General features: G+C 39.9%; 1 protein-coding gene across 5 annotated transcripts in view; it reads right to left on the bottom strand.

Moving 5' to 3' along the window:
• LOC126174987 (leucine-rich repeat flightless-interacting protein 2) overlaps positions 1-23,163 on the bottom strand; it is a 259,584-nt gene that overhangs the window by 57,728 nt on the left and 178,693 nt on the right. For all 5 annotated transcript variants that reach the window (XM_049921466.1, XM_049921467.1, XM_049921468.1 and 2 more), the window contains 3 exons: positions 18,281-18,429; positions 3,229-3,375; positions 2,636-2,752 (listed from right to left, as the gene is read on the bottom strand). In XM_049921466.1, coding sequence (XP_049777423.1) covers positions 2,636-2,752; positions 3,229-3,375; positions 18,281-18,429 — 413 coding nt within the window. The remainder of the gene's footprint in view (positions 1-2,635; positions 2,753-3,228; positions 3,376-18,280; positions 18,430-23,163) is intronic.

Raw genomic sequence — 23,163 nt, 5'->3', positions numbered from 1 at the left:
ATTGCTTTGTTTTTAGCAAAATCCCTGCGCCCCTTCACTGATGGCGATTTAATAAAAGAATGTTTGGTAGTTGCAGCGGAACATATGTGTCCATCTCAAGCTAAACAGTTTCAGATTGTGCCATTATCTAACATGACCATTATGCGTCGCATACAGGACATGGCAGACGACGTCCACAGCCAGCTTGCAAATATCTGATTTTATGGCGTATTCTCTAGCTCTGGACGAAAGTGTTGTTATCACTGGAACAGCGCAGCTTGCCATATTTATTAGATGTGTTAATAGAGATCTTCAGGTAAGGGAAGAGCTCCTCGATGTAGTAGCCATGAAGAACACTACAACCGGAGGTGATATATTAAGTAGTGTTGAAGAAAGTGTTGAAAATATAGGATTGTCGTGGAATTCGTTAGTTTCAGTGTCTACAAATGGTGCACCAGTGATGACAGAGAAAATATCAGGTTTCGTTGTGCTGTTGAAGGAGAAAACGCAAAAACTGACCATGCCGAATGCAGGGGAAAAAAAATCAGGTTTCGTTGCACTGTTGAAGGAGAAAATGCAAAAACTGACTGTGCTGAATGAAATAAGGGGCGTTCACTGTGTGATCAACCAGGAAAACTTATGTGCAAAGAGTATCACTCTAAAAAATGTGATGGTTGTTGTTGTTCGTACAACCAATTACATAAGGAAGTATGGACTACAACACAGGCAATTTAAAAGCTTTCTTGAGGGTGTAGAAAGCCAGTATGGTAGCCTGACTTATTACAGCGAGGTCCGCTGGCTTAGTCGTGGCGAATTATTAAATCGATTTTTTTGCCTATTAGATGAGATAAATGTGTTCATGGAAATAAATAACATGTGTGTTCCTGAATTGAAAGAGCCTTCATGGAAATGTGATCTCGCGTTCTTAGCAGATTTAACTAGCCATCTAAATGCTTTGAACATTTCACTACAAGGTAATTACCGAATACGAGCTTTTAAAATGAAATTGACACTTTGTGTGAGTCAGCTGGAAACAGGAAATCTAGCTCATTTTCCTAAATTATCATCCATGAAAGATGTTCACAAAGACTGTGAACGTTATTCACATAGTTTAGTTGCCCTTAAGGAAGAAAGATCTGACAGCGCTAGACAGAGATTTTGATCTGTTCACCTCTCCATATTCAGCAAATATTGAAAAGAGTCGTCCTGAACTGCAACTAGAAATTACTGACCTGCAGTGTGACAGAGAATAGAGACAAATTTCAGAACAAGAAAAACATTTTGGAATTCTACAGACACTTCCCTCAGGATAGATTTCGTCGTTTGCACAAACTGGCGTCTACAATAATATCAATGTTCGGTTCCACGTATGTTTGTGAACAACTGTTCTCTGCAATGAAATGTAACAAGACACGCCTGAGAAACACATTGTCTGACCGAAATTTAAACTGCACACTGCGCCTACAATGCACAAGAACAATTACTCCTAACATAAACGCAATTGCAAAGGACAAAAAGTACAAGATAACCGAGAATCCCACACTTCAGTGACACCTTTTATTGTGTAACAGTTCACATATTAATACGAATGTAGAGGTATACACTAAGCTAATAAAATTATGTGGCACGTGTACATTCTCCTTTATTTGTTTCATTTGTCGCAGTAATAATTCGTGAGTGATATCCCTGCAGATGGCCGCGGATTTACATTGACTGGCGGCAGCTGTTGTGTGCCCCACGTGACTCTCCCCACTTTCCGCTCTGATCCGGTAGTGGGGGTAGCGTGCTCGCGCTGCTCCATGCTCGCGCCTTGCTGCTCACAGCTTGCTCCGCGAGCACGTATGTTGTGAAGCCCTGGCTTATAATGTATCAATACCTAACAACTAGTTTCCCTTTCAGACACTAGTCAGGTGTTTCCTGACAAGGGCTCAATAAGCCATAAACTAGTATGAAACAAATAAAACTCAGTAGAAAAAAAAACAGTGTACTTGTTATTCAACCTTAAACAGGGAATTTTTCTACCAAGAAGTAATGGAAGAATCTATAAATAAGAGTAATTTGTTATTATTAGTCTTGTTCATCACAAATTTTGTACAAGAATTAAATCTAAGCATGTCAACAAAAATGAACATTTTTTGAAAACATAATCTAACTGGGTAGATAAAAAAGTCAGTCTTTTCTTCTCATCCCATCTGGTAAGTCTCCCCTGACTGCTGACCTGCTGTTCTGGCCGAATTTTCTGAACTCTGCCACATTTTCTAAATCTCAGCAGTCCCTTTCCTTCACTCCTCTTCCTTCCCCTTCAACCCTCCTGCCAGAACAAGGAGCCTCTGACTCCGAAAGATTGCAAACTTTAATACCTTCTATATGTGTGTTCTTCTGCTACTGTTTAGTGAGTAGATTTCTTTTTTAACTATTCAGTTATACATTTAAACATGTGGTATTCTAAACATTGTAATAAGGCACATTGCTAAAACAAATAAGTAAGAAATAAATAAATAAAACTAGAAAGAGAGGCATCTCTGCTAGTCATAATCAAACTACACAGGAATTTCATGAAACCACGACAGTATGTCATGTTTCTCTAGAATCGGAAATTAAAAGTTAAGACACAATTGAATTGTGTAAAGAAATTCTCAGTTATAGTGGATGCTACCTTGATTAGGAGATCTCTTTCCTCAAGTTGAATTCGAAACCATTCTACTTCCTCCTTCAACTTCGTTGCTGCTCTCTTAAGCTGGTCATGCTCCCTGCATTTATCACGGTGTTCTCTCTGTAGAAAAAACCATCAATTACTTTAGTGATGCAGAAAAGTAAAAAAGACTTGATTTTCAATGAGAATGAACAACCTCTCAAACTGGAAGGAAGAAGATAAAACTGAAAACTAATAATAACTTGAGGGATGGGGAGAATGCTACTTCCATCATGATTTTTCAATAAAAATCTGAATAGAAGGAGAAACAGAACAAACGGTAAAGGATAAATCTGGTGGAAGTCTGAGAAACAATCCTTAATATTACAATAAAATCATTACATTCCAATCTCCATGTGCTAACATTTTCAGCTAAGAAAAAATAGTGATATTATCAAACATGTTGCATGCCCCATTTCAAAGAGCGACAAGTAATCAAGTATAAGAAGATGAGTAATATGTGTAAAAATTGTGTTATTAACAATAAGCTATCCACTAAATGTACAAATTATAACTTTAAAATAATTAGACATAAAAATGTAATTTTAATACTATACCTGCAGCTGTGCATGCTGTTCTTCCAGGTCTTCGAGTCTATCCTTTAACAGCTCCACTTGATATGTCAATGAAGCTTTCTCATTGTCCAACTGCGCATTCTGGACCATTGCTTTCCGGAACTTCTCCTCTACCTCCTTCAGCTCCAGCTGCAATTATGTGCAAATGTCTTTAATTTCTCTATTAATGAAAAATTGCCTTTAATTCATAGCTATAGCTAGATGATTAAATCATACTTTAATTAGATTATACTCACATTCAACTTCTATTTTAGATGATTACTAGATGAATAATAAAATAAGAAGATGTGATGAACAGGCAACTCCAAAGAAAAATTTTAATGAAAATGCCACCGTCCTTTCTTTAGGCTGCTGGGGACTTGTTAACTTGTCATTCCCCACCATTCCCCTGGCACGCCTGACATGTATAAGTGTGGCCCTTAGGTCTTCCCTACAGCACTAAGGGCGTGTTGACAGGTACTGCGCAACCTGCCTTTCCACTGCTAGGGACAAGTTCAGGCGCACTGAGTCAGAGCTACCTAAGCGCTACAGATGTGTAAACACGCAGAGCAGTCTTTCTGCCCTGCTCTTCCAGTAGCTGTTCAGAGGACTGACTGTATAGTTCAAGAGTGCATATATGTTTGTTGCTATGTTCCCTCTTTTCAGAATTCAAGTTCAATTCCTGTATTTTCGTCAGTTTTCTTGTTTTCTACGTGAGAAATGTCACGTCGCCACGGTTGCACACATAAAGAAATCCTGGATATGCTCACTAAGTGCGACATTGAGAGTGAATTATCTGACGTTGCTAGCAGTTATGAGTCTTCAACAGAATTTCAAAGCTGCAGGCCTCAGCCCTTTATATCAGAGGGGAGAGCAAGAATTACAGTCAGCAGTTCTTCTGAATCCAAGGAAACAGAAAGTGACAGTGAAACGGATCAGAAAACAGCGCGCTTAAGTGACTCATTTGACTGGAAAGAAACTGATTTGCACCCGTAAAACCATTACTTCGATGATTTGAGTTTAGGACACATATGTCAATTAGATACTGACCCAAGCATTCTTTCATTTTTTGTGATATTTATGTCTCAAGAACTGTTGCAATTTACTGCAGACGAAACAAATCGTTTTTATGTTCGCACCAGAGAAAATACTGCAGAATCTGTAAATTCTCAACTGTCAAAGTGGAAAGACACTGGATTTGAGGAAACGTATTGTTTTGCTGCTCTTTGCCTCCTAATGGCACAAATTAAGAAGTTAAAATTAAGTGATTATTGGTCAAGGGATACACTTTTTAACACACCAGTTTTGTCCACTTCTGAGAATGTTACACTTCAGTGATAACTCTGCGAGTACTGGAGACGACAGTCTATTGAAAATTGGGGCGATTGTTGACAAAGTTCATAAGATGTTTCGTAATTCATTTCGCCCATATCACAAGCTCTGTATAGATGAAAGTCTCTTGCTGTTCAAAGAACTATTATATTTTAAGGAATTTATTCCAACCAAGTCAAGTAGATTGGGAATAAAGAAATTTGTACTGTGTGACTGTCAGAGTGGGCATATTTTGGATTTTATTGTATATACAGGTGCAACAATAGCAATTGGGTTCCACAATTTGGGAAAAAGTGATGACATAGTGGCAACTCTCATGGGATCGTATTTGGAACAGGGTCATATTCTGTATGTCGATAATTGGTACTCCAGCCTGGACCTGTTCATCTGGCTTCACAACCACGGAACAGACACAACATGCCAAAACTGCAGAAGAAGTTAAAATGAGGAGAAACTGAGCTTAAGTCCACTGACAAGGTTCTTGCTGTCAAGTGGTGCAATAAGAGAGAGGTATGCGTATTGATCACAAGTCACACAACACAAATGGTTGAAACAGAGAAGACTGACAGAAATAATGGCGAAAAAATAAAGAAACCATATTGTATTGTAGATTATAATTAGAGTATGGGTGCAGCTGACCGTTGTGACATGTTACTGAGCTCTGTGGGATCAGTGCGTAAGACTGTGAAATGGTATAAGCAATTTCTTTTTCACATTCTGAATTTGTGCATTCTAAATGCTCGTGCTTTCCATCGGTCAGTAACTGGGCAAAAAATGGCACTCGCAGAGTTTCACCTTTCTTTCGTAAGGGAGATTGTAGAAAAATATGCTACAGGATGGAGAAAAGCTGGTAGGGGAGGGCACTACAATGACGAGAATCGTCTGCGATTCACAGGGAGACATTTTCTGGCTGTTATCGTGAGTGAACATTCGCAGAAAAGTACGCTAATGTGCAGATGCGTGGTTTGCACAAAACAGAAAGTGCGCCAGGAAACTAGATACCAATGCAAAACTTGCAATGTTCCATTACGTGTTGTACCCTGCTTTGAGACTTATCATACAAAGAAGCATTACTAATCACTGGGAACTAAATCTTGAAAAATTTATTGACACTTCTGAATGAATTACTAAAAAAAAGGCAAAGCCCGCATTGAAAAGAAGGATGGGAAATAAGTGCAACAGGTGTAAAATTATAAAACAAAGCCCGACTTCTTCATATGTAGCATTTTAGTGGCAAATGAACGGACTTGGTGATTGAGATGGTGCAATATCCATTCATCTGTCCAACTGTTGAGAACTCTTTTCCTACAGAAAATGTTGGCATATCATGTTCAAATTTATGTCACATACTTCAGTCTGTAGTTCCTTGCCAGTGTAAAAACATTAAGCTTCCAAGTCAATTCAATGGAAAGATTCGGCCATTTATGTCACACATTTTGAAACTCCCAAATTCACTCATCAAAACCTATAGCATACTTCCCGTTGATGTATAATCATGGAATGAAGCAAGAAGCAAGATTTCACAGTACAAGTAAAATAAAAAATTAAAAACTTGTTAAATTGTATCTGTACCACATAAAAATATAATTTTGCCACTGGACCATACACTGCATTCATTCATCATCCCTCAAAAACATAAAGGATAAACATTACTGCATGCTAACATAAAATTGTAGTCAGGTTTTAGTAAATAAATAAAAATATTTTATTAAAGTTTTCTCTCTACATACATAAACTGAAATCCCCTGCTCACTTCTTTTTGTATGTCCGGGCTAGTCTGACGAATTACCGTACAGGTTTTGATATGGTCTTGGAATTCCTGACATCAATATCTTACCAGTATCAACTTCGATAATAGTGATCATCCAGCAGTGGTCAGTTGTGCTACTGGAGGAATGGAGTGCCCTACCACAAGAACTCCTTACAACCTTGTGGCCAGCATAGTAGCACACTGAAGACCAAGCACTGCCACCCATGGTGATCACAATCCCTATTAAGAATCATGTTTACCTTTTGTAATGTCCAGGGGACCATCCTGAACCACAGTGATTTCAGTGTATTTATTGTCATTGCACAAAAGTGTCACTTCTGGATGTCCCATTGCGTATTTCTTTCAGTTACCTTCTGTACTACACTGTAGCTGTTGTTTCTACGTACAGTCCAAGTGTCATCACACTGTGTTACTTGGCAATGTCACATCATCCAAAAGTTACCTTTGGCCTTAAGCTTTGCACATCAGTGTAGCTGGAGTGGGTGGGGCACATAATGGGGGTGAGAAAGAGACATCGTGCAGGAAGGGTGAGGGATAGCAGTATAATGGTGGAAGAGGATGCTGGTGCTGTGTGTGAAAGCAGTTGGGAATGTAGTGGGGACAGGATAAAGCTGCTAAGTACAGCATTGAGAGGCTGCAGATAGTGGGCGGGAGGGGGGGGGGGGGGGGGGGGGAATTAGAGAAGAAGAAAAGTACGTAGGTGTGATAGAAAGCACGTGTAGTACTGGAGTGGGTGCACGGAAAGGAGTATGTGCGAGGAAGGCGGCAACTAGCAAACACTGAGGCCACGGATGTTAACAGGAATGAAGGATACATTGTAGACTGAAATCCCATCTGCCCATCTGAGAGGTGGTTGTGGTGGTGGTGGGACGAATCCAGATGGCACAGGCTGTAAGGCAGTTGAAGTGAAGCACTATATGTTGACACATATGCTCGGCAAATGGATGGTCCAGGTGTGTCTTGACCACAGTGTCTACAGCCCCTCACGCAGACAGCCAGAATGTTAGTTGACATGCCCACGTAGAATGTGGTACAGTGGTTGCTGCCGAGTTGGTAAATCGCTTGGCTGCCTTCACATGCTGCCCCACATTTGATGTGTTATGGGTGCCTGCAAAAGGACTGACAAAGTGATAGTGGGAGGACGTATGGGAGAGGCCTTGAATCTGCATAGTCCTTTTCTGTCTTCACATCTCTCCCTCCTCCCTCACCCGAACTAGCACAGATTTCACAGGCTGCACATAGTAGCCCTGTGCTGTCCTTACCACATCCCTACATGCACTCACTGGCAGCACTATCATCTTCCTCCTCCCTCACACTGCTATTCTGCTCCCTACCCCACACCCCTTCTGTATCTCCACTACCCACTCCAGTTAGACTGCTGCTCACTTTAGACACAGTCACAGTCAGGCCTAAGCCCAGAGATGACAATGGCCAAGAGTGTGCAAGTTGTGTCTGTGTGTGAGTCCTGTACATCTGACAAAGGACTTAGCCTGAATGTTTAATATTTTTCTGGCATTCTTTTCCAGTGTACCTTTCTGTGATCTAACACCTCTTCTACAGGCTGAGTAGCTGTCTACCCTTTCCAAATTGTTGTTATTCCACTCCCAATTTTCCACTGTTAGAAATGAATGAGTAGTAACTGAGATACAGATCTAGCGATACCATGAATACAGAAGTATTCTTGTGGCTGTGCTTAACAGCTGCTCATTTTTTTCCTAAACTTCGTTTTTTACTGTTGGTGCAGTTCTAACCATTTAGTCATCAACATTTTACATGGATCATGAAAGTAACCTTATGTTTACCACCACAGGCAACGATACCAACTGGTCAGCAGAAATGTTGGCAAATGGTTGTAGTGAAGGATTGTACAGATCGAATTCTCACAAATTCGAGTTTGAGAGAATTCACCTGACGATGATAAGGAAGTTGGCTGCACGAAATGGTTCACAATCTAGTTAAATTGCTAATCAGATGTTCTCCCAGGGGAAGTATTGATTCCAAAAATGGAAGGGCAACAGAAGACGTTGAAAGTAGGATCAAAAAGGCAAAAGAGGCCTTTGCGACCAGTCTGGACACCTCTTGACAAATTGTTGAAGGTAAGGCTTAAAATCTTTGACTCAAATGTAAAATCTGTTCCCTTTTATGGGTGTGAGACATGGAAGGTGACAGCAAAAATTAAAACAAGAGTACAAACTTTCACCAATAAATGTTTGAGGACTATACTGGGAGTATGCTGGCCAAATGTTATCTCAAACCAAGAATTATGGCAATGCACCCAACAATGGAAAGCTGAGATAACTGTAACAGGAAGGAAATGGAGATGGATTGGATACACCCTGAGAAGGGGCCCGCAACATATTCCAAAGCAGACTTTAGAATGGAACCCACAAGGAGCAAGGAGGAGAGGTAGACTGAGGTCGACCTGGCACAGGACTGTTGAAGCTGAGGTGGCAGCCATTGACCGCTCCTGGAGTAACATCTAGAAAATGGCAACAAACAGGGTCAGATGGAAAGCTCTAACATGTGCCCTATGCTCCACATCAGAGTAAAGGAATTAACACAACACTAACACACTAATCAGATGACTGAATTAAGGACACTGGCACATGGTATTCAGTGAAGTCTGGTCCAGTAAACAAATCTGGTCCAGTAAACAAAATAACAGTAACAACAAATAGTTATAATCAAATGAAACTTCATGTAAGAATATTACATCATTTTCCTGATTTGTACCATATCCTGCTTTACAACAGGAGAAAAGAGAGGGAACTACAAGAAGGAATGCAAAGAAACTATAATGGCAGGGATGTATACCATACATTACGAAAAGGTGACAATCTGCCTACCCAGGAGCTTAGAGCCTGCCGTTTTCAGATATTTTCATCAATTGCTGCGTGGTGGGCACTCGGGCATCCATAAGACAGATGAAAATTTGTGAGCATGTAATGTGGAAGGGCATGGAAGCAAAGTCCAGAAGTGAATAAGTAGATGTGAACAGTGTACGTGAGGGAAATCCAGCGTCAGTAACAGATGGGCCTCTTCCAGTCTACTCATGAGTTCCAGCCCTTCAACAATTTATTTACCAATTATCTTGGCCCATTCTTACACGCAAAGGACTGTAATCATTGTGTGTTCGTGGTGGCAGTTCATGTGGCTTAGTCCAAGCATGGAGACCACAACAGTGACAAAACACTCAGCATCTATCAACCATTTTTCTGAGCTTCGGTCCACCCAGAATGTTAGTAAGCAACAAAGAACTAGGGATAGAGCACTGAAGTGGCTTAGTGTGGCATTTAACACAGCTTGCCATGAATTGCACAGAACAAACCCAGCAAAGTTGATCTTTGCATTCAAGATACAAGCGCAGAACATAGTGACAGTGTTACGCTCTCAACATGTCAGGCTGTAAGCTGAAGTTCCCTCTTGTCGGGGTCAAGGCAGTGTCCACACCTGATACAACTACAGGGTGTCTATGTGGACAAGAAAAAAAAAAAAAAAAATTCCCGGATTTTTCCCGGATTTCCCGGTTAAAAACACAATTTCTCCCGGATGAAATTACGTATAAAGCGGGTGAAAATACATCCGTGTTTAGCAACAGTATACTTTCCCTCGGAGCTGTAAAACCTATCAGTCCTTTGAATCTTAAAGGTCTTATACCGGCGGAGGACGTCCCAGCACTTTAGGAAACGAAATCCAGGAAAAACAATGCGTTGGGAAAGTTGTTTGACGCGAGACAATATGCACAGAGTTTATTTTCGTATTGCTAAAGTATATACACAAATTCCACAAATTACAGCACGGTAGCTTCCGAAATTCCGAAACTCTAAAATAGAGATTGCGTTGAGCGATGCACTTTTGTCAGCCAGTCATAGCTCATGTCACGTGACCTCGCTAGCGAATGACGGCAGTTATTCAGAGCACGAGGCCTACGAGAAAGACAGGCCGCGGCATGTACGTTACGAAGGTAGGCCGAGCTCGCTCAATTCAGCAAAGTGCGTTTCTACACCGGTTAACTCGTAAGCAGATGTGTATGTACGAACGAGAATTGCATCCTCTATTGGCATCCACTGTTATTAGTCCTACAATGATAGGAAGTCCGTAGGCCTACTAACAGGCTCTAATTTGGCAATTAAAATCGTGCCAAAATGATTATCAGTTGCTTAGAAAAGTCGAAGTGTTCTGGCATGAAGGGACTTGTGACATTGCTCAGTAACACATTATGCACATTTTTTTGAAGGTCAATGGAACTTTTTGCCATCGATTGCATAATTTTTTATCTATGAAAGAACAACATTAAATATGAAAACTAACTTGAAGCTCGGTCTTTTTTTAGCGTGTGTTACACGTTAAGTCATATCAAATACAAATGTGATGGTAAAATTTTAAATAGTGGCATAAATGACTTATCTTCTGGGCCCGACATTTTTCAAATGGCTGATCCTCAAAATGTTACGTTTTGAATGAGAGTTATAACGTCCTGTGATTTAAGAAATGCACTGCACATTCTCACACGTAACATAAATCATCTTGCGTGGAAATTTACTTCGAAAGTAACGCATCTCAAGCCACTATTCGTAATATTTTCTGGTGATCTGTTAGAAATGTAAACAATTGTGACGTCACACACATCGAATGCATGTTAGTTGTTACGGACGTACTGCATAATCTTCTACCTATATCCTTTGACACTATTTACCCATTTTCTATGCAACTAAACTTTTATTTTGGTGTTATTCTCTGATTTGTGTTTCATTGCTGCAATATTATTTAGCAGTAGTGGACTAAAGTTCTTTGTCAGCGTATCAGATCTTACACGTCACACCTACAAAACTTTAACTGCAATCTAAAACAACGAAATTCCCGGAATTCTAAAAAATTCCCGGGTTTTTCCCGGATTTGTCCCGGATGAAAAAATTCCCAGGTTTTTCCCGGAATTCCCGATGTCCCGGGCCGTATACACCCTGAACTAGGCAGTGCTAGTGGAGTCTTGGACCGACTGCAGCGTACGCCAGAGAGAGAGACATCAGCCAGCGAATGTGTCAGCCTATTGGTTAGGTATGAGTTATTGATGATGTGCTGTGCGGAGGCTGTACTCATAGTTTTCATCATGCTGTTTAATGGTTAGCATTCACCAGATTCCACCTAGGAGCATATTTTCCTGCAACTCAGTGAAATAGTGTTTTACTGGTGCTGGTTGTGTACGAATTAATGGGCCTCGGGTTTAACCTATAGTGGGGGCAAAAGGATGCTTTTGTTGGAAGTGTTAATCCACCCTGTGTTCTGCTTACCATTAATCTGTGAAACTGTTGCCCAATGTGTTTCTGTATATCTTAATTCACGATCATATCATGGGCACTAGCTTACACCTATTTTGAGAAGTGATTGGAGACTCATGTGTCTGGCTCTCTTAATGTACAAACTGATTGTGTTTTTCTGCCTGTTTTAGAAGTCCTCTAATTATTGTGTAAACTAGATATTATTTAGTGCAGAGTGCCAGCTCACTGGCAGTTGGGACCAACACTAACCTGAAAATATTGATGCTAGCCCACGTGGAATTAAGTACATGCTGGTTTAAGGAATATACCTTGTGCTCTGTGTTAGCATGTATGGGTAAAGGTTATTTGGCTGTACTCATGTTCCCTTCAGTTGTATTGATTGGAGGTATTATTTCTTTGCACATTCTGTCTAATTATCTCTGGTTTTCTTTAAAGGACTGAAGTTTTAAGCCTCTGATGAAGGTTCACTGCCTTGCTATCAGGGACTTCAATAAGTAAATCTCGATACCAAAGGACTGTTAGTATGTCTGGATCTTCTGGGCCCCATTACAAAAGGCGAAGGTAATGTTTCCAAGTACTGGTTGTGCTGAACATTGTACCAAAGTGGGTTAGATACTATCCCTTGCAAAAGACCATGCCAAAATTATCAGCAAAATTCTAAAAGATGATTATTTTTTTAATGCAGTGAAGCCCTGCTGCCTGTTGTAAGATATTGAATTCAGTTTACATTGTGGTAATGAAAGAACTTTTAGGAGGAGAATATTATAAAAGCAGATTTTGAAGTCCACATACTGACCAGGACCAAGCCCAACAGAACACGATATCAGACAATCGGTGGAACTCTGTGAAGTGCAATGTGTAAAGGCATATAAGAACTGGGCCAAGAAATAGCGAGAAATTGAGGGTATGACTAATAATGTGTGTTGTCTACTGTCTTGTTTCGAAAGAAGTCAAGCAGCATTTTCAAGTAATGTTTTCAATTCCCTCCACTGACTGATACGACAGGAGGAAATACAGAAGATCGCACTGTCAATGATGCAGCAAAAAGCTGCTGAATACAGAAAGACCTATAACAAGTGTGGGTTCATCACATATGAGATGGTGATTTAATTCTGGTACATTCACAAACACAAAATCATCAAAATTTAAGGACAGAATCCAGAAGTTTCACCACTACTACATAGGATCCATTTGGAATAATGAGATAATACATCCAAATGTCATCGCTGTTGAATAGGTCGAGATTGGTAAATACTGAGATGTGCAACAAGTTGAGAATATCAAATTGTATTACTATACAGATTGTTAGGATAAATGAAGTTATAAGTAATTTTCAATGCATACTGTTATCTGCTATGAATATATTTTATATGTGCACTGATTTCATACTATAATGTACTAGTTCCACTAATTCCACAAAGTAATCATAATATTATTAACCAATCCGAATTGTTGTTGTTGTTGTTGTTGGTAGTGTGAGAGAGAGAGAGAGAGAGAGAGAGAGAGCACATGCCAAGAGTGCATTCCTGTGACTAATCTACTGCATAAGTATTTTCAAAGTGTACATGGAGCAGACGATACACACAGTGATGTCATAGCATACATTAACATGCTTATTATATTTCAGCACGAGATGAAGATGCTAAGCGACATGTACTCTATTACTGCTTGCTGAAATTAGTTTTCCATGGTTGACACTGCTACTGATTCTGGTGTGTTGCCACTGGAGCAACATGTACACATCTCATTGTAGGAGGAACCCTGTGTCCAAACCTTTGTACCTGACAGAATGCGCAAGTGCTGAAGCTCATGGGTCAAGGACATCACGTGAGATAGCTATTCGCACACAACACATTCAACTTCCTCAACAGAGGCTGGGAGCACACCACTATATCTTAGACCAGGAGTAGTCAACCTTTTTTAACCTTTTGTATTTCTGTTAGTAGTAAAATTTCCTAAATACCCACTGGTTTCACAGTAACGGCGATTTACATAGTAGTGAAGTAACTGCACTTTGCTCCACAAATTTTATAGTGTTACAGCAAGTTAAAGCATGTAATAATAATAATAATAATAATAATAATAATAATAATAATTAGTAACCAAACACCTTGTCAAATTTTTTTAAAAGTGTAATGAAAATGTTCTTAAAACCCCTACCAGCCACCATGAAAACTGGTATGTGCACTACTGGGTGGTAGGCCAGGTGCCTATCCACTTTCACACGGAATAGATGACTGGATTATAGGCAACACACAAGGCATGTGCAAGCCACATGGTGCCTATACCCTGCTGCCTCTCATGGGCATGAGCAGTACATAAGTATGCCTATTGTCACTGGAAAGCAACAGCAAACATTTTGTCTCTAACAAAAGTTGTTCTCATTACACGATTTATCATTCAAAGTAGAGTTCCGCCAGGTTGACTACCAATGCCCTAGACCCTATTACACGTCATTCTCTTTGCTACAATGTCATAAAGCTGTAAGTACCTACACTGAAGTGTCTGAAGTGCTTAAAAGCAAGGCATACTGAAACAGTGCATTACTTAGGTCACCATAAAGGTGTCTCAAAATAAATGAGGAATTTTCCATAATTAAAGCTATTTCTGAACCATGTTCTAATATTTTTGTAAACTATACACCACAAATTTTGAAGTTTTTTTAGTGATCTACTTTTATGACATTTCAATCCATCTTGTTGTACAATGACTAGTACATTGGTGAGTAGTGCTTTTCATTGTCTTTTGATCTATTTGTTTCACGTAACCACTCTTATGAGGTTTTTTTTTATGTACAGGGTTATTACAAATATTTGAAGCGATTTCACAGGTCTACAATAACTTTATTATTTGAGATATTTTCACAATGCTTTGCACACACATACAAAAACTCAAAAAGTTTTTTTAGGCATTCACAAACATTCGATATGTGCCCCTTTAGTGATTCGGCAGACATCAAGCCGATAATCAAGTTTCTCCAACACTCGGCGCAGCATGTCCCCATCAATGAGTGCGAAAGCATCGTTGATGCGAGCTCGCAGTTCTGGCACGTTTCTTGGTAGAGGAGGTTTAAACACTGAATCTTTCACATAACCCCACAGAAAGAAATCGCATGGGGTTAAGAAATCGCATGGGGTTAAGTCGGGAGAGCGTGGAGGCCATGACATGAATTGCTGATCATGATCTCCACCACGACCGATCCATCGGTTTTCCAATCTCCTGTTTAAGAAATGCCGAACATCATGATGGAAGTGCGGTGGAGCACCATCCTGTTGAAAGATGAAGTCAGCGCTGTCGGTCTCCAGTTCTGGCATGAGCCAATTTTCCGCGGGCTATGCGTGAAACTTGCCCGCACGCGTTCAACCGTTTCTTCGCTCACTGCAGGCCGACCCGTTGATTTCCCCTTACACAGGCATCCAGAAGCTTTAAACTGCGCATACCATCACCGAATGGAGTTAGCAGTTGGTGGATCTTTGTTGAACTTTATCCTGAAGTGTCATTGCACTGTTATGACTGACTGATTTGAGTGCATTTCAAGCACGACATACGCTTTCTCGGCTCCTGTCGCCATTTTGTCTCACTGCGCTCTCGAGCGCTCTGACAGCAGAAACCTGAAGTGCGGCTTCAGCCGAACAAAACTTTATGAGTTTTCCTACGTATCTGTAGTGTGTCGTGACCATATGTCAATGAATGGAGCTACAGTGAATTTATGAAATCGGTTCAATCATTTGTAATAGCCCTGTAAATACCTGCAACTGAACTGAATTGTTATGTCAAATGACTGTATAAAAATCCATTCATACTATAGCCCTGAGAATCATTAGCAATTTGGCTTTTTTTTTTTGTTAGTTAACTACAGAAAGTAGTAGTTGTTTACATTAAAACCATGTATTGTGTTTACATAGAACTGAATTTTTTTGCAAGTTCATATCTTTAAAAGTGTTTTTCTTCTTTATTACTTAATTATTGGCTACAGTTTCAAAGTAACATTAGATTTTTTCCCCTCTTTGACTGTGACAATTCTCTTAGGAATGAATTTTTGCTGCAGATTGTAAATTGCTTCAAGTAGCCTACATCTAACTGATGAATCTACTAAGACTCTACACTATAGTGTTCTATGCTTGTACAGGGTGTATACGTGGACAAGGAAAAAAAATTCCCGGATTTTTCCCGGACCTCCCGGTTAAAAATACATTTTCTCCCGGGTGAAAATACACTTTTTTCGTGTTAAGTAACAGTATACTTTCCGTCTGAACTGTTATACTTATCAACCCTTTGAATGGATATGGTTTTATACAGCAGCGTAGAATTTCTCGGCACTTTAGAAAAAGAAACTCAGGGAAAAAACCACGTCTTGGAAAGATCTTTGACGTGCACCAACATGTACGCTGCGTATTTTCATATTGCGAAAGTATATATTCGAATTCCACCAACGGGGAAAAAAGAATGGTTTAAGTTAATATACGTGGTGTTGCTACAAGAAAAGAAAAGCTTTCGCACATAGTATTTGTCGCTAAGATCAAAAGCTACAAGAGAAACTAATTCTGTAACTATTCCTATCACTGTCAAAATTCATTCTCTGGTTAACTTTACTAACCCTGCCACAATCACCAGTTTAATTATCCAGCGATTATTCTCTGGTCAGGCGTGGTCATACAACGCGTTTTCCGCGCAACTCCCAGAATGGAACTTAAGCAGCTGCTAGCTGGAGACTAAAACTGGCCCTGTCTAATGTAGTGATCTGGCCAAATATTTTGTGTCAGAATTTCACTTTCTTGGTTACACCAAGAAGATAATACATAATCTTTCTTACCTGTTAGTCGTTTATTTCCACTCTGGTAGTCTGAATGTAAGGATTTCGATAGTAATTATAACAACACTAAACATTTGCAAACCGAATCAACCACATAAACAAGCAGCAGCTGGCATTCACCGGTTCGGCTTTATTCCGCTCAGCTCATATCGCCCCGTCCCGTTTTGTCTGCAGGAAAGTTCATCTCTAGATTCGACGAGGATTCCCCTGGCAGAGACATCACGTACACTATGCACGCATTCCAAAATCAACTTGTAATTCATTCAGAAATCAACTTAGCAGGTGTTCAAAAATGTCCAAAAACCAGCAGGCGTGCGTTTCGAAATTAGACGAATAATCGATAGACCGATGTGGACTGGATGCTTGGTGCTTTGTGAAACAAGGTTTTTTTCCTCAAGAATATGAATTTGCCACTTGCCTCCGAAATTTCCGACCAGTTCAGATACCCTGGTTTGCCCCTCCCAGATCCGGGCCTGCAGCGCACGCGTGAATCTAACAGCTTGGACGTGCCAGTAATATTTTTCCGGGTACCCCATGTGGCTGGTTGCTGCTACTGCCGCTTACACAGCCAACAGCCACATTTCTGTAGCCAGCAGCGGGAGAAGAATCTAATGTAAACAGTTGTGACTTCACGCTCATCGGAGGCAATTGTTGTTATGAAGCATTGCATAGTCTTCCTAAAGCCTATGACACATTTTGCTGTTGGCAGACACTTGTACGTGCACTGTCTTCTTTTATATGGCGCCTTTCCTTTGCAATTTAAGGTATTTTATTTTAGTTTTTTTCTCTCATTGTTTTAATGCTGTAGTATTATTTTGCAGCAGCGGGATACAGTAATATCCTTTGTTAGAGTATCGGTTCTTACCAGTCAAAATTACAAAAATTTAACTGAAAACTAAAACAACAAAAAATTCCCGGAATTCTAAGAAATTCCCGGGTTTTTCCTGGTCTTCTCCCGGATTAAAAAATTCCCGGGTTTTTTCCGGATCTCCCGGTTGTCCCGGGCCGTAAACACCCTGTTGTATTTACATGGAATACACACAGTGTTTCAAGGTCTTTGCCTCAGGTGACTTTGGACTGACATCATGTCATGGGGAACAATTTTTGTTAGAGACAAAATTTTCTGACGTTTTTTAGTAACAGTAGGGGTCCTTTAGCTTTCACTGGCCCTGAGACAATTAGATTTCACCACTAGCAGAGTTTGCTAACCAGGTGTACTGCATTCTACCGACCCCAGGAAATTGATAAGAGTGATTTTCGACAAGTAAACCTTAAGAATGAGTCAAGTGGCGAAATAAATTTTAGGAACAATCAGGAATTTTACTTTTCTGTGCCTATCGGCTTTCACATGGAATAGATGACTGGATTATAGGCAACACACAAGGTATTTGCAAGCCACATGATGCCTATACCCTGCTGCCTCTCATGGGCATGAGCAGTACAGAAGTATGCCTATTGTCACTGGAAAGCAACGGCAAACATTTTGTCTCTAACAAAAGTTGTTCTAATGACATGATTTATCACTCCAAGTAGAGTTCTGCCAGTCATCCAACATGCAGAATATCCTTGTCCATACCTATTTCAATCCTGCACCCCATGGTCAGCTCAGGTGAAAGACTAGTCCCACACACCCGCCTGCCACTCCCAAACACTAACATCAAGTGTACTGATGTTGACATTTGCGACAGCAGAGAAAAAGACAGGTCTCCACACTTATGGAAAAGTCAGTCATAGCCTTTCTGAATAAGCATTTGTAAAATGAAGTAATAGTCACTGATTCTCTTTACTACATCTTGAAGTTATCAAACAGCTGTTACACATGCAATGCGAGAGCAAAATGCACTTCCTAGCATAAATACGTACCCTAACATCCCGAAGGTTGATACCTTCCTCCAAAGAGTCCTCGGAAGATCTGCGGCTCGACGTATAACTCCCGCTACTGCCACCTGCACCGGCAGACAGTCTTCCTGATGTAACAGTGGCTGCCACACGTGCTGCTCGCGATGTTGGATCTGACGAAATGAGAATGTCTCTATAAGGAAATAGTTTATATGCCGTAATTAAATTTCTTACCACAACTTTAGACTATGAGAAGTAAGGGAAACTTATTGATAGATTGAAACTGTGTGCCCAACCAGGACTTGAAACCAGAAACTACTTCTCATGAACAATGCTAGTGCACAAATCACAATCCGTCCTCACAGTTCCATATCTGCCAATATCTCTCCTACTTTACAAACCTTACAGAACCTCTCCTGTATAGCTTGCTGAACTAGCCCAAACGGGTAAAGGTTATCACAAAGAAATGGATTCCCGCAAAACCTAAGGGTTGTTACCCGATTTAGGACTCATTGCAGTGCTCATATCGAATGGGCTTGCTCTCTAGGCAAGAAAGGCATGGTTCTAGGCTCGAGTCCTGCTCTGGCACACAGGTTTCATCTGTCAAGAAGCTCCAAAACATCACACACTCCATTGCTGAGTGAAAGATTGTTTTGCAAACAATCCCGAGCAAAGGCTAAGCCATTTCTTCATACCTTTTCTTTGGAGAGTGGTAGTCCAGCAAAGTATGCAGAAGAACTACTGTGAAGTTCAGAGAGTCTGAGAGAAGTACTGACAAAATCAAAGCTGTCAGGACAGATCTTAAGCCGTGGCTGGGTAAATCAGTCAGAGAGTTTATCGACTGCAAAGAGCATCATTCCCGGTTCGAGTCCCACTAAGCAGTTCCAATCAGTCAGTATCAATCCACTCCACTGCAGAGTGAAATATTAATTCTGGAGTACTGAGTAATTTAATTTTCACACAGCATATTTAATTTTGCAAACTAGATTATTTCATTCCTTCAAGTGCAGGTGGACAATTGAAGAAGGTGGAAAGTGTCAAGTACTTGGGAAGTGTGATACAGAAAAATGGAGGAAATTAGAAATATCAGTGCACTTGGCAGACAGGCAGAATTATTTCTGTGAAGTGTTCTTTTCCTGTGCTCAAGCCACTACACAAAAAAGCAAAGAAGTGATATATAGAAGTCATTAATCCCAATACTTACCTATGCATCTGAAACATGGGTAATGAAGAAAAAGAGATGCAAGCGGATAACAGGCAAATGAAACAAAGTTCCTCAGAATTAATATAGTAGTAATAAGGAGGGATACAATGAGGAATGAAAGGGCAAGAGAAATAGTGAAAGGGGCACCCTTGCAGAGCAGGACAGAAACAACAAGGCTATGATGGTATGAGCACTTAAAGAGAATGGAAAACAAGAGGATTCTCATGATGAAATCCTGGCATTAATGGGCTATGGCAGCAGATGGCCAACACGAGAGCCTTTGTTAACAGTATGACATTGCCTACAGCGCCTCTTCTGGGCTCATGTCCATATTGGTTGAACCCTATATGACTGGAAAACTGTGGCCTCGTCAGATGAGTCTCAATTTCAGTTGGTAAGAACTGATGGTAGGGTTTGAGTGTGGCGCAGACCCCACTAGGCCATGGACCCCAAGTTGTCAGCAATACACTGTGAATACAATGATGTTGACTCCATAATGGTGTGGCTTGTGTTTACATGGAGTGGACAGGGTCCTCTGGTCAAACAAACTATTATTGACTGTAAACGATTATGTTCAGCTGCTTGAAACCATCTACAGCCATTCAGAGGACTTCAGGTTCCCAAACAATGATGGAATTTTTATGGATTACAATGTGCCATGTCACCAGGGCACAATTGTTTGTGGTTGGTTTGAAGAACATTCACGACACAATGAGTGAATGATTTGGCCACCCAAATCACCCAATGTGAATCTCGTCGGACATTTATGGGACACAATCGAGATGTCAATTTGTGCAAAAACACCCGCACTGGCAACACTTTCACAATTACGGATGGCTATAAAGGCAGCATGGCCCATTATTTCTGCAGTGGACTTCCAATGACTTGTTGAATCCATGCCACATCCAGATGCTGCGCTACACAGAGAAAATGGATCTCCAATACAATATTAGGAGGTATCCAATGGCTTTTGCCATCGCAGTGTATTATTGTGCCAAAAAATAACCTATAAGCAGACTTCAGTAGTGTAACACTGTTACAGAAAGGAGTTAGGTACATGGATACATGTATTCAATCTGCCAGAGCATATTAAATGTCTCACAGGTTTTGTGGGGGAGTTTAAGATTGTATTCAAAAACTTTCTGTTGGACAATTCCTTCTCCACTCAAAAGTCTATTCACAGTAAATCTTAAAATTTAACTGTAATATGAAACTCTTTCATAAAGTCAGGTCATTTCATTGTACTGCTATTGAAGAAATAGATTTAAACAAATAGGTGCTACCTTTACTAAATGTACAACTAACAAGCACAACTTCAAAGATTTAATTCATGGGTGAGTTTTCTGAACCAGCTGAAGTGACAAATGACAAGGGAATGGTATATTCCCATAACTTCATACTATGTCTTGGACAAACCCAAAGAACAGGTAAAAGCATTTGATATTGACAAAATTAAGAATCAAATTGTAGTGGGCTACAAGCAAGAAGACATTACTATCAACTGTTAAGTATTTGCTGATGTTATGCTATTACCAAAGAACACTGCATAAGAAGGAGCAAATTTCATGGGCCTAGAAAAGGTGGCAATAATTACTGATTGTACAGCAACTATGAACTACACAAGACACATGGCAGAATATTAGACACTACAGAAAAGTACAGCATAAAAATCTTTGTGCAGATCACAAAAATGGGCAACACTAGTATCACCACAACAATCTTTAACAAGCCAGCAGAAAAGACAACTTATCAGAAACAAAAATCTGCAACAAATAAACATTATAAAAAAGGGCGTAAATGCCAAAAACATATTTATAATGAATATACATATGTAAAGTTAAGGAGCTTGAGGAACTAGAAGCTATATGCAGGAAGAAACAGCTTTGGACAGAAGAAAAGAAACTAATCTAGGAAAAGTGATATCACTGGAGTCTTAACACGTGCTCCACCATATATGAAAGATGGTCCAAGAAGAAAGTAAATAGAACATTAAAAAATCATTTGCAATCAAAAAAATCATAATCAGGAAAGTAAAGGCCTAATAGAAATTACTCTGTTAGTTGATACGTGTTAGACAGATCACAAATTTGATATATTGTTATGAGGTGTAAGATTAAACTTAACAAAACTATTTATTGATACCAAGCAAAGAACAATCAGATTTGATCATTTCATTGACAATGAGATCATCAGAAATGAACCACTAGCTCAGTTCAAGAAGACTGGGGAAGGAATTTTGTTGTAAGTTATTTAAATACCTGAACTGACTTAGGGAGACCATAAACAACCTAAATTAGGATTGCCAACCAAACTGAAGGTCAGATCCTTACCAACAGTGTCATTTCATAACAAAATACAGGATTCAATTTGCCTACAGAATAAAACTGTCAGGTTATAGTTCCTTAAATGAAAAAAATAAGAATGCTAGTATTCAGTACAACAAGTGATAGTCATAAAGTTTTTATTATCCCCTTCATAAAAAAATAAGTAATTCATTTTTTGATTGTTTGCAGTTACATGTGTGCATTGCTGGTACACATTGAAAACCCAGTGCCACAGTACCATAGCAGGTCAATGATGGCCCACAACAATATGGTGCAGCCCATCTCCACTTGATCAATAAGTTGTACTATTTTCTTTTGCCTCATCTGGAGACATGCTGTAGTACTGTGGCACAAAGGTTTCAATGTGTTCCAGGACTGCAGCCATGTACCTGCAAACAAAAAAGTAATTATGTAACTCCCCCCCCCCCCCCCCCCCCCCCCAGTGACAGTTAAAACTTTATGACTGTCCTTCACAAACTGATTACAAATCAGGGCCAGTAAATAAGAAAGTAAAGAAAGCGTCTGAATGTGGAGTCAGAACCTCTGGACCTGGTTATCAATATGCTAAAATATTGCACCCAGGCAGCACTAATGAAGGGTGGTACTTCTGTCAGTAAGGTGTCCTCAATGCACGGTTGAGTAACAAGGTACTTGAATGTTAAGTATCTAGAGAAAATGGGAAATAATATGTCATATCCTGACAATGGATACTGAACCAGAATGACACTGCTATGTCGCCACCTCAGTGTCTGTTACAGACAAAAGTGAGCACCAATGATCAATAATTCTACATCCCCATCTACAACCACATGGGTACACTGCAAATCACATTTAAGTGCCTGGCAGGGGGCGCACAGAACCACCTTCACAATAATTCTCTATTATTCCAAACTCATACAGTGTGAGCTCTGATTTCCCTTACTTTACTATGATGATTGTTTCTCCCTGTGTAGGTTGGCATCAAAAAAATATTTTCGCATTTGGAGAGAAAGTTGGTGATTGAAATTTTGTGAGAATATTCCGCCACTATGAAAAACGCCTTTGTTTTAATTATGTCCATCCCAAGTCCTGTATAGCTTCAGTGACACAATCTCCCCTATTTTGTGATAATACAAGCCCTTCTCTGAACTTTCTTGATTTACTCCATTAATCCTATCCAGTAAGGATCCCACCCATGCAGCAGTATTCTAAAAATGGACAGACAAGTGCAGGCAGTCTCTTTAATAGATATCTGTGCCTTCCAATTTAAGTTATTTGTGACTGTAATTCCTAGGTATTTACTTGAATTTGCAGCCTTTAGATTTGACTGATTTATCGTGAAATTGAAGTTTAACAGATTCCTTTTAGCACTTGTGGATGACCTCAAACTTTCTGTTATT

Source organism: Schistocerca cancellata, chromosome 3 (assembly GCF_023864275.1).
Source record: "Schistocerca cancellata isolate TAMUIC-IGC-003103 chromosome 3, iqSchCanc2.1, whole genome shotgun sequence".
Taxonomy (NCBI): Eukaryota; Metazoa; Arthropoda; class Insecta; order Orthoptera; family Acrididae; genus Schistocerca; species Schistocerca cancellata.
Note: the sequence above shows the minus strand (reverse complement) of the source record. Positions and strands in the feature narration are given on the sequence as shown.